The sequence below is a fragment of the Paramisgurnus dabryanus genome, chromosome 24 (genome assembly GCF_030506205.2).
Source record: "Paramisgurnus dabryanus chromosome 24, PD_genome_1.1, whole genome shotgun sequence".
Taxonomy (NCBI): domain Eukaryota; kingdom Metazoa; phylum Chordata; class Actinopteri; order Cypriniformes; family Cobitidae; genus Paramisgurnus; species Paramisgurnus dabryanus.
Window position 1 is genome coordinate 13,136,284 of NC_133360.1, and position 13,787 is coordinate 13,150,070.

The window sequence follows — 13,787 nt, forward strand, 5'->3', positions numbered from 1 at the left end:
GATGACTTCACTCTGCTTCACACATTGCTGGACTGAACAGTGTCTACAATGAGCATCTTTTGGTTTATAACTACACTGCTACTGCTGCACTCCTGCACCCCAGGTAATGACTTCATATCAGACTACACTAATAACAGCAGACAGTTTCTCATTACATAGTTTCATAAACCACTCACAATAATAAGTTCTTACAATGGGAGGAAATACAGAAATCTGTCGTTCCCCATGCAAACGGTCTCACATTAAATGTGGATGTGTTAACGTAAATGGAGACATCAGCAAAGTTTGTCTAAAAAAGAGGAGATTTAAAACGACAACGAGACAGGAAATACAACAAGACCAAAGTCAATATTGGAGTTAGTTTTCCAAGATGGAGCTCAAGGGACACAGAAGTTGCCTACTTTCTATCTTCTCCACAGGTAATTCAGCATATTCGTTTACATCTATACAGTCTATGTTGTAAACTTGAAGCTTTATAGTTCCTTGACTAACTATATGCATAACACTTGTTAGTGTTAACACGCATGTGGTTTAATTTGTTCGAACAGCCACACGCCGTCTCTCCGCCCATTAATATAATCTGAGGTACTGAGATAAATGTTTTTCATCTTCTCTGACCTCTAGCACAAACACACGGTGACAGCCCTATTTTTAGCCTTTCACTGATAAAATTAACGCCGCTGATCTGCGTGTCTTTCGTTTCATTTTACAAGCGTGTGAAAGTTGCGCGATTTTATTTCAGCAATATTAGAGAAAGCTCTTACATATACACGGACATGTAACATGTTTACTTAAAACATAAGCATTGGACTCTGACATAATATTAGTTTGAGTCCATTTAAACCCGTCATTACTCCTGCTCAATATTAAATGACAGGAGAGGGACTCGTCCACAGACCATCCCCTCAGTAATCTGGAGAGAAGCGGTCGAAAATGGACAAAAAGAGACAGATAAGTGTAAACGTGATGTGTCTCTCTCATCCACTTGTGATCCGAATGACGAAAACACATCTTAACACCAGGTGTAACAGCCCCTGGGATATTTGACCCTTTGCCTGGCTGAATAGCATTATGGATTACCCTGCATTAAACTGCACTTGGATGTTACCTTTTTGTGTGTGCGTGTCGTGACAGTAATGCTGCTATACACAGGAAAGCAGACCAGAGGCCATATTTTTAATGAACAAAATTAAATGTAACCTTAAATTTTGGCTAGAAATTTTAAAACGTAGACTGATATAACACTATGAATGCCCACAACAGACATCACTGATCACACTAGCCAAGTTGACCCTTGCGGTTTATCCAATGGTTGAATACCGAAGGTTGTTATCTCCCTAATTAAAGTATCTCTGTTTCCCTTGTTTGTTGCTGTGGACATACTCCACCACTGCCTGTTTGTTGTCATGGTTGTTAAGCTGGGTGTACACAATGTGAATTCTGACGTTTGGAGTGCTATGAGCTCTCGCACACGTCACAAGTAAGTATATGCCAAAATAATTCTGACGCAATCACACTCAAGATTTTTCCTTACGACTTAACAAATTCTGACCTCTAAGGATGAAGTGTGTGGCAGAATGTACAAAAACGATATGGCAAAGATATTGGCTTAAGTGCAAAGAACATAATTTTCTCATTTTCTGTTTTTTAGAAATAACTGGACATCTCTGTATTTCTGTTTATGCATTCTGGTTGAAATTGCTATAGGCCTGTGGCGGATTTTACGTGGCTCATTAGCGCAGGATGTTGATTTACCGCCTTCATTTTTTTATGATTGTATTGCCAAGTAAATATTCATAAAACAGTTAGTTCCAATCATTGATTCTGATTGGACAATAGCTGTGCTTTATTCATGATAAAACACGGCTATGACCGCTTCACTCAGCGGTTATATTTATCACTGCGCCCTTAGCAACACACTTAGAAACCACACGTATCAGTTTGAGAACGGTTTGTTGTTTTTATTTGAGCTTTCATGCATATTACACATTGGGATGTTGTTCCAATAAGTGTAATTATTGTGACAAACTATTATATTGCAAAATGGGTGTCACCCTGTGCCGACTCTGCCGAGTGCTCTTTATTTGTCGTCGCTGACAGTAAAAGGGCTGCATGCATTTTCTATTGTTGAGTTGGCATAATTTAGGTAGGTGTTATGTTACAAGGGAAAATAATTGAAAAAATCATTTTCATCATCTAAAAAAAGGCCTCTATGACTGCATTTGTGGTCCAGGCTCACACATACAGTACATACGGTGTGTATGTGGTGTGTGTGTGTGTGTGTGTTTTGTGGGGACCTTCCATAGACGTAAGGGTTTTTATACCATACAAACTGTATATTCTATTCCCTTCCCCAAACCCTAACCAAAACCATCACAGAAAACTTTCTGCTACTTCACATTTTTAATAAACATCATTCTGTTTGATGTATAAGCTTGTTTCCTCATGGGGACCTCAAAATGTCCCCACAAGGTCAGAAAAATACCGGTATTCCTATCTTTGTGGGGACAACTGGTCCCAACAGCGTGATAATTACCAGGTACACACACACACACACACACACACACACACACACACACACACACACACGCACACACACACACAGGCAGAACTTACAGATTCTTATTACCAAAGCAACGTGCTTTGTCTTCAGGTGTCGGCATGGATCATGAAGTTGATGACGTAAGGTTGCCATTTCACACTGCTGACCATACATGATTCATATTCAGGACTAAACTTACAAACATTCAGCATGTAAATGTAGTTTTGACCTAATAGAATTGGATTGATTTAATGCTATCAGCAAATACACACCTCACCATCAAGGCCATTAAGCAGCGTCAATGCATAAAAGCATGTCAGCATGATGAAGAGGTTCAGTTTCACATAACTTTTTTTTAGTTTTTGATGTCAGAAGGGGATAATACCGCCCCTAAAAAACCTGTTTAAAAACAGCACAAAAAAGGCAGAATATTTCTATGGTTCTCCACAGAGCTGCCCTTTAAAGACAAATGACGCAAATGGCACATCTCATCAGATTTTGATTTATCTTATTTCAGCATCATTTCACTCCACTGCAGTCACATAAGCACAGAAAAACAAGAACTTCAATCCTAATCAAACACAACTGAATCAGTTAATAAAGATCTGTGAGATTAAACATTACTGGAAGATATGTTTGGATCAGATTAATGTTGGTCAGTGGTCTGCAGGAGACAGATTGGACATTGCTGACATAAGCATGTATGTTTGGTCTTATCACCGAAGTGTGGTTACCTCGATAAATCAGCAAACGCTGAAGATCAGCACTTTTTAAAGATGTTAAATTAAATAATTTGATCTGGATTCAGTGCATGGTTTAATTTCTAGCTTCATCTTCCTGGTCTGAGTCCCTTGGCTCAGTATTTAAATCAGAAGACGACTTCACTGTGCTTCACACATCGCTGGACTGAACAGTGACTACAATGAGCATCTTTTGGTTTATAACTACACTGCTACTGCTGAACTTCTGCACCCCAGGTAATGACTTCATATCAGACTACACTAATAACAATAGACAGTTTCTCATAACCGTTTAAATAGTTTCATAAAACCACTCACATTAATAAGTTCTTACAATGGGAGGAAATACAGTAAATCTGTCTTTCCCCATGCAAACGGTCTCACATTTAATGTGAAAGTGTTAATGTAAATGGAGACAACAGCAAAGGTTTTGTCTGAAAAAAAAAAAAATTCTCTTAGGTGTCGATGTTGTTAACGGTAAGGAGTCCATTCCACACAGCCGCCCATACATGGTCTACATTCGTGACCCACAAACACCTTCAGAAGCATGTGGTGGATTTTTGATAAGAGAAGATTTTGTGTTGACGGTTGCCCACTGCTATAGGTAAGTAAAATGATATGATAAAAGTGACCTTTGACATCAAAACAAAAAAATCTGTGTGTTGATAATTCGCTGTAACTCTAAAAGCTTAATTGCAAAACTTAAAATTATGATGTTTCTATTTGTATAATAAAATTAAAATGCATTTTCACATGTAATAACCATTTATTGACTACTGATTATGATTAAACTATCATACACTTATACTCTAAAAATGCTGGATTATTTCAGCTCATAGTTGGGTAACATATGAGCAAACCCAACTGTTGGTTTAAAATAATAAAAATCCATATTTGACCCAACCTTGAAACAACAACATTTTTTGAGTATAATAAAGTGTCAAGTAAAGTATTTTTGTACATATACAGTGCAACCAACATATTGCCAAAATAATTGTGAAACATTTTTCTGGAGGGTGGAAATAGTGGCAATCTTTTAACATTTAGTTTATTTTGTTTGCTTTAGTCACCTCATGGTGTATTTGGGTGTTAATAACACAATTTATTTACCTGAGGGTATAGAGGTTGATGCCTTTCCACATTTTGTGAACAAAACGCCAGGTGATGACATCATGCTATTAAAGGTTTGTCTTTGTCCATAGAGTTTATTTTAGCAGCAACTAATCAATTTTATTGTGCATTTTATATGCAATTTATAACATTATTAACATTTGTATGAGGCATCTACTTAAGCAAAAACATTGCATGTCTCCCCATTCAGCTGAAAACTCCAGTAACTCTGAACAAGACTGTGAATATCATTGACCTGCCAGAAACAAATAGAGAGAATATCTCAAGCAACTGCATGGTCATTGGTTGGGGCCGGCAGGAATGCAAAAAGAAGTCTCTATCAAGCGTCCTGAGAGAAGTGAACTTGACTCTTTTAGACTCTGAAAATTGTACCACACCTCACACTTTATGCACTCAGGAAGAAGCCGGGCCAGCACGGGTATTTATTTAATAAGATTTCACTTATTCTGTTAAATAAACATTTAATGATTGTATTGTTATTATATTTTAATGGTATATTTATGACTAACTCAACCACAATTTCACTCACAGGGAGATTCTGGCGGTCCACTAATTTGTGGAAATGTCCCACAAGGCATTTACTACATTACTACATTACGTAGTCATGCTACATTACTACATTACGAATGAGTTTACAAGTTACCTTACAATGTCTACTAAAATCTCTCACTACCTTCCATGGATTCATGAAATGCTGAATATACACAAACTATGGAAGTCAAAGCTGGATGCATTTAAAATATCTGATATTAGAGTGTGTATGATTGTAAAATGACCAGTCCATAAGCCAGATCAAATCATTACTTTCTGCAGCTACAACCTACATTGTTTATTTGTATTACAAATAATCTTTACAGGAGGCCACAACTGTTATATTGTAGTGAAAGTTTATTGATTAAAAGGATTCAATAATGGTGTGTCATGAACATGTCCTGTGTCTCTTATGTCATGTGTTTTGTACTCTTATTTTGAAGTTCAGGTTAAAACACAAAGGGAAGGAGAACAGCGGCCATATTTTTAATGAACAGAATAAAATTAAATTTTGGCTTAGAAATTGTAAAACGTAGACTGTTATAACACTATGAATGCCTACATTACAATATTCTACATTACTATTATAAACTTAACACATATTGTTGCTTTTTTAATAAATATGACAGTTTTAAAAACGAATTAAGGTTCTGACAGTACCATGTTTCGTGTGCGAAATGCATGGTCTCAGTATTGGTTATATTGAACCTCGTATTTCCCGTGTCTTGTCACTTTTACCCCGCTCCCTTGTTTGTCTTTATGGTTTAATCATTGTCACCTGTTTCCCTCATTAGTTTCTACCTATCCACCTTTTTCTCAAACGCGGAAGTAAGTGATGTGATGTACTTCCTTTCCGGTGCGAGACTTCCGTTTCAATTGCCAGCCGGTAAAAAACAGTGTAGTGGGAGCATAAAACATGATTTAAACAGTTAATATTTACTACACCTGCCATGTATGAACCAGCGTGAGGATGAAATTAAGAAGTGGCTTAAAATATGAAGATATATTCAATAATTTTGTGTTGTTGATCAGATGTGATGGGTCTTCAATACGCAAATATAAAAGCACAGAGCACATACCAGTATCTTTACAATGGGAAAGTCAGTCGAGACTTTGTACATGGAATTTTAGATTCCACCTCCAAACTAGCAGCATGTTCAGCATTTCCGACTGAAAAATAAAAATGTTTTTTATTATACAGATGATGTGAGAGAGATGTTAACAATTTGTGCAGACAGTTTCTCATAACCGTTTAAGTTTAATAATAAGTTGAATAGGAGGAAATAAAGTGAATCTGTTTTTCACCATGCAAACAGTTTTCAGCAGAGGTTTTGGCTTCAAAATATCTCCTAAGGTGTCGTGTTGGTAATAGTGAGAAGTCCATTCCACACACGTCTTGTGGTGCTATCCCAAAAAAGGAAAAAAAAACTACCACATATCTTCTCTGGTTCTGTTCCACATCTGTTGTGAAAAAATCTGCTGATTCTGCAGCCATCTTTAAGAATCTGTTAAAAAACACAAACCTGACTCACTTGTACAGAATTCGATATCTTTTTCTCTTCTGTTCTTAAAAAAAAACAACTTAGCTTTGTATACTGTTTTGCAGGGCTTGATGAGACAGTTCAGTGCACTTATGTTTTGATCGCTTCTTTTATTTACCTCATTTGTAAGTCGCTTTGGTTAAAAATGTCTGTTAAATGACTAAATGTAATTGTTTGTTTAAATAACCTAGAAAAAAACTTATTTGACCGAACCTGAAAACAATACATTATTTTTCGAGTAATAATGTATTTTGTATTAACAGTGCAACCAAAGTACTAATTGTGTGAATCTTTTCTGTAAGGTTGAAATAGTGTCATTTGTTTTACTTTTTTTTTGCTTCAGTCACCTCATGGTGTATTTCGGTGTTAATGATACAGACCATTTACCTGCTGGTATAGAGGTCGATTTCTCTCTACATAAATGTTTTGCGTTATAACTGTTAACTTGTATAATGTTATCTTGTATAATATTATATAATCTTGTATTAAAATAATTGTGTGGCAGAATCATGTCCTGTGCTCTTATGTCTTGTACTCTTATTTTGAAGTTCTAGTTTGTTGCCATTGTATCTGTGCTCTCATCTTTTTTTCACTGCCGTCAGTTCATAATCTCATGACACACATTACTCACATGACACCTTCATAATCATGACATGACACATCTTAAACATGAAGGAGATTTTATGCACATTTAAGACAACTGTAATTAAGTATCATTCACTCAATTATGTAATTTTTAATGCAAAGATGACATTGTTTGAGATATCTTTGTTATGACAACTTGACATAAACCAATACATCATAACTTGTAATGACAACTAGACATTACCAAGACAACATAACTTCTCATATATTTGATCATTTTTTATTATTATTATTATTGAGTGATTGATTTTATTTCTCTAACACCTGGAGGGAAAAATATGAAATGAAGAATATTCACGACACTGTTATAAAACTATTTCACAGAGTGTTAACACTTGATGACATTTTAATGACAAATTTTATTTGAACCTCTGTAGTTGAGGTCAAGAAAAATATACATGACGCCATTATAAAACTACTTAACTGCTTAATTTTCACAATTACAGTATAATGGCCTCATGACAGAGAATGTCAAAACCAACCACATGACAATTTATCGTAATATTAGTTCATAAAGCTAGGTGGTTTCTTAATTTTGATTATTTATCTGCTATGTCATGTTTTGACAGATTTATGACAAGTTATGTTGTCTTGGTAATGTCAAGTTTGTATGACAAGGTATGATGTCTTTGTTTGTGTCAAGTTGTCATAACAAAGACATCTCAAACAATGTCATCTTTGCATTACAAATGACATAATTTAGCTTATGACACTTAATGACAGTTGTCATATACGTTCATAAAATCTCCTTCATGTTCATGAAACGTGTCATGTCATGATTATGTCATGACGTGTCATTTGTCACGACTTTGTCATGTCATGATTATGTGGTTCACCTCCTATTTAAAAAATAGGTTGTTTTCAGTAAATATTGGTTCGTTCACCTCACCTCCTGCGCCCGTCCCTTATGGCGTTCCTCAGGGCTCTATTCTCGGCCCCTTACTGTTCTCGCTTTACATGCTTCCCCTAGGCTCCATTTTTCAGAAATACAGTATTAACTATCACTGCTATGCTACAACTCTATACCTACAACTCTATCTTCCTAATAAAATTGAAGCTTACTTCTCTTTACAACCTCCACTTTCATGCTTTGATGAAATAAGAACCTGGATGGCCAAAAATTTCCTGCAATTAAACGTTGATAAAACTGAGGTGCTTCTGCTAGGCCCAACTGCACTTAATCCTACTGTCACAAGCAGGTTAGGCTCCCTTGGTGACAACCTCATGTAAAAAATCTAGGGGTCTATTTTGATCCACTACTACAATTTGATAAGCATGTAAATATGGTTGTAAAGAGTAGCTTCTTTCACCTCAGATCTGTTGTGAAAGTAAAACACTTTCTCGTAAAGATCTTGAAATTGTCATTCATGCATTAATCTCTTCTAGGCTAGACTATTGCAATTCCCTGTATGTTGGCCTTCCTCAAAGCACTCTTTCTCAGCTTCAGATGGTTCAGAATGCAGCAGCCAGATTGTTGACAGGAACAAAAAAGAGGGAGCCTATCACTCCTGTTCTTGCCTCATTGCAATGGCTCCCGATCAAATTCAGGGTTGGATTTAAGGTTCTTCTTTTTGTTTATAAGCCCTGCATAAGTCAGCTTCTGACTACATTTGTGACCTCATCCAACCATATACAACCTCTAGGTCTTTAAGATCCGGCAACCTGCTGCTTCTGTCGATTCCTCGCTCTCGTTGTAAATCCAAAGGAGATAGAGCTTTAACTGTTGCCGCACGTAAACTTTGGAACAGTTTACCCTTTACCTACAGAGCCTCTCCATCCCTCAGTGTTTTTAAATCTAACTTAAAGACTTATTTCTACACCCTTGCTTTTGAGTGATGTTTTAATTGTTTTTGCTATTATATATATATATATTTACATTTTATTTCTATTTTTATTATTTCTTTTTCCTTTTTATCTCTGTCGCTTTTAATGCAACATTTTGTAAAGCACCTTGGATCAACTGCGGTTGTGTTAATGTTGTGCTATATAAATAAACTTGACTTGACTTGAATATGAAGATGTCATGTCAGTCTTATGAACACCCCTTTAAGTAAGTGTTCCCCAAAAGTCTTAGGTGACACAAATATATTTGTAGCCATAGCAAACAATACATTGTATGGGTCAAAATTAAGTTTTCATTCACAGAAATTCAGAGGAATGGGTAAGGTGACATAAATAGAGCAGATATAAAATGGGTTTTATTCAACTTTTAGATGATGTATAAAACTCAAATTCAAAAAATAGCCCTTCTGACTGGTTATGTGGTCCAGGGTCACCCATACAGATATACAAAGATAGGAATACCGGTAAATTGTTGACCTTGTGGGGACATTTTTAGGTGCCTGTGAGGAAAGAAGCTTATAAATCAAACTAAACGATGTTTCTTGAAAATTTGAAATAGCAGCATTTTCTGTAAGGGTTGGGCTTAAGGTTTGGGTCAGGGGAAGGGATAAAAACTATTACGTGTAGAATGTTTCCACAAAAAAATCAAAAACAGAATGTGTGTGCGTGATTGTGCATGCATGTCAGGAAGAAGACAAGTTAGCAGTTTGGAGATAAGTTACATTCAATGGTAAATTATTTCACTTGTGATCTGTAGTATCTACACTGAACACTCATTTACCAAAAGACAAAGGATAAAAAATGAACCATTGTTTTAGAGGTAAAAGCACAATACTATGTGAAGTAAAACGCTGATAAAGTACAGATGCACTTGAGTAACTTTACACTTTTAGTTAATTGAAATGAGGATTGTACCAAAATTAAAATAATTAAATTATTAATTAAAAATGTGTGTAGAATGAAGTCTTCTTAGTTTGTTGTTGTTTTAAAAAGGAAATTAATTTAATAATTCTGTGGTGGGACTACATGAATGATTTTTGTTGACAAAACTGAGCAGTGCATTTGGAAAGTATTTTTTTAATTTTAGTGTTATTTGATGTTTTTAGATTTGTTAGTGTTTAATGTTCATTTATCTTTGAGATTTAAAAGAGCTTCTGTTATATTTTTGACTTCTGTGGTTACCACTGGTTAGTGCTTGCAAAGGGTTTTTGAGTCATCACGTGTGTTAATCACTCAATAATGCCAGTACTGAGATCAGTATCTTCTTACTTGCTTATCATTTTTGTTTTATGCAATAATGTGCTAAAAATAAGTTGATTTCAAGATTGTGGGCTGCTGCCATAATTTAATTGTGCAGATATAGCGCAATATACTGCATTTTTATAATATAAAGTAATTTACAGTGAAGGCTTAACTAATTTGACATTTTAGGTAATTTTACATGATTTATACATAAAGATTCGTAGTCTTAGTCAAACTTTAGTTTTAAGTGATATCACTTTTTTTGAAAATCAGAATAATGTGACTGCATGATAGGATGATGCCTTGCTACAGACAACTACACACAGATCTATACAGTATAAAGCTTGATCTAGAGTCATTATTTAAGAGCTTTATATTGAGAAAACGTTTTTTTTTGCAGGCTTGTATTTTGGTCTTATTACTGAAGTGTGGTTATGATGCACACTTCCTTTCAAGTGCTGATGTAAAGATAAACATATGATCAGTGTATTGTGAATTTTCTTTCTTTTTTCTTCCCTTGGCTCAGTATTTAACACAGAAGACGACTTCACTGTGGTTCACACATCGCGTGACTGAGTGACTACAATGAGCATCTTTTGGTTTATAACTACACTGCTACTGCTGCACTCCTGCTCCCCAGGTAATGACTTCATATCAGACTACACTAATAACAGGAGAGACAGTTTCTCATAAAAGTTTAATAAGAAGTTCTTAAAATTGGAGGAAATGCAGTGAATCTGTTTATTTCCCCATGCAAATGGTCTTATTATCACATTTATTTTATATTATTCTCATTTATTAACACAAATAGAAACATCACCAGAAGTTTTCTCATTCTCTCTTCAGGTGTCGGCATGGATCATGCTATTGTTGGCGGTCAGGTGTCCATTCCACACAGCCGCCCATACATGGTCTACATTCGTGACACACAAACACAAGCAGCATGTGGTGGATTTTTGGTAAGAGAAGATTTTGTGATGACGGCTGCCCACTGCAAAAGAAAGTGAGTAAAATTATATGCTATAAGTGACCAACATTTGTTATGTGAAATAACTTCTTCGGGGAAGTACTGAAATCAACCCAAAAATTCTCTTATTTTTGATATATTCTTAATAGATATTCTTAATATAGAGCTTATTTTTTATTTTTTATTATTAATATATCATTGATAATGCATTCATACACTTAAAAAAAACTTTGGGTTAAAAACAACCCAAATATCATGTTTTTATTTTATATTAAGAACTATTATTGCAGATGTCAAATACACCACTTTAAAAACACATGCCAACACCTTTACTTTTTTATTAATAAGATTACATTGCATATAATATGTATAATATATCAATAATTTACATTGCATGTGCTGTAATACAGTCAAACATATCTAAGAACTTAGAATAAAACTGAAAAAAATGTAACTTTCGTATATCCTCTTGAAAAGTGCTCACTGGAGTCTGTCCTGATGATGGTCCAAAATGCCCGCCACATGTAACTTAACCGTGGGGTTGATTTGACTTGCAGAGTACATCATTGAGGAGCAGGATAAGCAACTTTAACTCTTTATCGGACACAATAAGATGTTCAGAAATGTATTGTGAGAGCTGCTCAAGCAGTTTATGCAACAGTTAAAAAAATTATTTTTATTTATCTGAAAAAGCAGTGTGTTTACATGACATTAATCACGTCACTCGTCTTCCTTTATTACAACTTGTTATTTGCTTAGGTTTTAGGCTACGGAGTAAAAACCTCACGTAAGTCATATTTTTATGACGAAAATGTCGGATTTTGACTAAAGGAGGCGTTTTGAACATCCAAAAAGAGTAACCAACATATTTATCATGTGGGCGCAACTTATCAAACAAGCTAATGGCTAATTACCATAGCGAAACCTTTTTTATCCACATAAATATGTCTGTGTAAAAACCGCATCTTCTCCACACCTGAAGTAAATTCAAACAGCACTGTGCCCCTACCGGGTGTGCCTCATACATATTGAAAAGTGAAGCCGCTGGCTCTTTGATCGCCTCTTGGTGGCTGGCTGCAGTACAAGTCATAAACCCTGCCCTCTCCATGCAAACAAACAGGATTCAGCTTTAAATATAAAAATATTTACACACGTCCAATAAAATTGTCTGAAACTTGGCTTTTGGTCCTTTAAGGCAGTTGTTATCACACTGATATCTTCAATTGTGCATTTTTGTAATAAGTTTCATTTATGTAGTACTTTGATGCTATAGAAACGAAGCGTTTGATACCGCAGCTCTACCTCTGGCTCCACAGACGATTCCTTCTGCGCATGCCCTGGCTCCAAACTGACGTTTTTACATAACATGGCAGCGCCCAGACATTTTTAGCTTCAATTCATTACAATGGAAGGAAGTGACGTTGCGTTGTCCATCTTTTTTAAAAGTCTATGGCAGAGTTCCCCAAATCTTACCCTGAAGGGCCGGAGCACTACAGAGTTTAGGTCCAACCCTAATCAAACTTACCCACCTGTGATTGTCTAGTGATCATGAAGACCTTGATAAGCTTGCTCAGGTGTGTTTGATCAGGGTTGGAGCTAAACTCTGCTGTGCTTCGGCCCTCTGGGATAAGATTTGGGAAACCCTGGCCTATGGCACCTACCCAAGTGCTGAGTTCATTTGACCTAGCATTTGGGGTGATGTGTCACGTGAGGGGGTGCATTCATTCTGTGAAAACTAACCATATATTAACCCAACTAATTGGGTTACACCAGACTACCCAAGACTGAGAAAGGCTCAACCCCACGTTTGGGTAGAAAAAACAACCCAGCATTAATATCTTCTTTTATATACTCTTATATTCTTACATTTTCAACATTTTCCAGATTCTGCACTTATGACCACAACTGTATAGGAATGGTGCAACCAAATCACCGTTAAATGAATTGTGTAAATCTTTTCTGTAGGGTTGAAATAGTGGCATTTTTAACACTTTATTTTCTTTTCTTCAGTCACCTCAGGGTGTATTTAGGTGTTAATGACACAAATGATTTACCTGAGGGCATAGAGGTCGATGCCTTTCCACATAAAGGTTTTGTGAACAAGCCAGGTGATGACATCATGCTATTAAAGGTTTGTCTTTGTCTACAGTATTTGTTTAAGCAGCAACTAATCATTTTTAATATGCATTTGAATGTATACTTTATTAACAATTATATGAGGCATCTACTTAAGCAAGAACATTGCATGTCTTCCCATTTAGCTTAAAAGAAACGCAACTTTGAACAAGACTGTGAATATCATTGACCTGCCAAAAGCTATGGGAGAAGAAATCTCAAGTAACTGCATGGCCATGGGTTGGGGATGGCAGGAATACAATGAGAACTCTCCATCAAGTGTCCTGAAAGAAGTGAACTTGACTCTTTTAGACTCTGAAAATTGTGCCACACCTCACACTATATGCACTAAGGAAGAAGTGGGGCCAGCACGGGTATTTATTTCATAAGCTTTCAACTTTCACCTATTCTGTTAAATGGAAACATTTAATGATTATATTGTTATTGTATTTTAATGGTATATTTATGACTAACTCAACCACAATTTCACT

At 35.8% G+C, this 13,787-nt stretch overlaps 2 protein-coding genes across 3 annotated transcripts in view; both read left to right on the plus strand.

Annotated features, from left to right (window-relative positions):
- Positions 1 to 13,787, plus strand: part of LOC135721719 (mast cell protease 2-like) — a 23,871-nt gene continuing 10,084 nt past the window's right edge. For both annotated transcript variants that reach the window (XM_065244166.1, XM_065244158.2), the window contains exons 1-4: positions 1 to 103; positions 11,061 to 11,217; positions 13,192 to 13,312; positions 13,443 to 13,670. In XM_065244166.1, the coding sequence (XP_065100238.1) occupies positions 49 to 103; positions 11,061 to 11,217; positions 13,192 to 13,312; positions 13,443 to 13,670 (561 nt within the window). In that variant the 5' untranslated portion in view covers positions 1 to 48. The remainder of the gene's footprint in view (positions 104 to 11,060; positions 11,218 to 13,191; positions 13,313 to 13,442; positions 13,671 to 13,787) is intronic.
- Positions 3,465 to 4,843, plus strand: LOC135720947 (granzyme B-like). Its single transcript, XM_065243064.1, has 4 exons — positions 3,465 to 3,519; positions 3,742 to 3,886; positions 4,349 to 4,466; positions 4,604 to 4,843. The coding sequence occupies exons 1-4, from the start codon at positions 3,465 to 3,467 to the stop codon at positions 4,841 to 4,843; spliced, it is 558 nt and encodes a 185-aa protein (XP_065099136.1).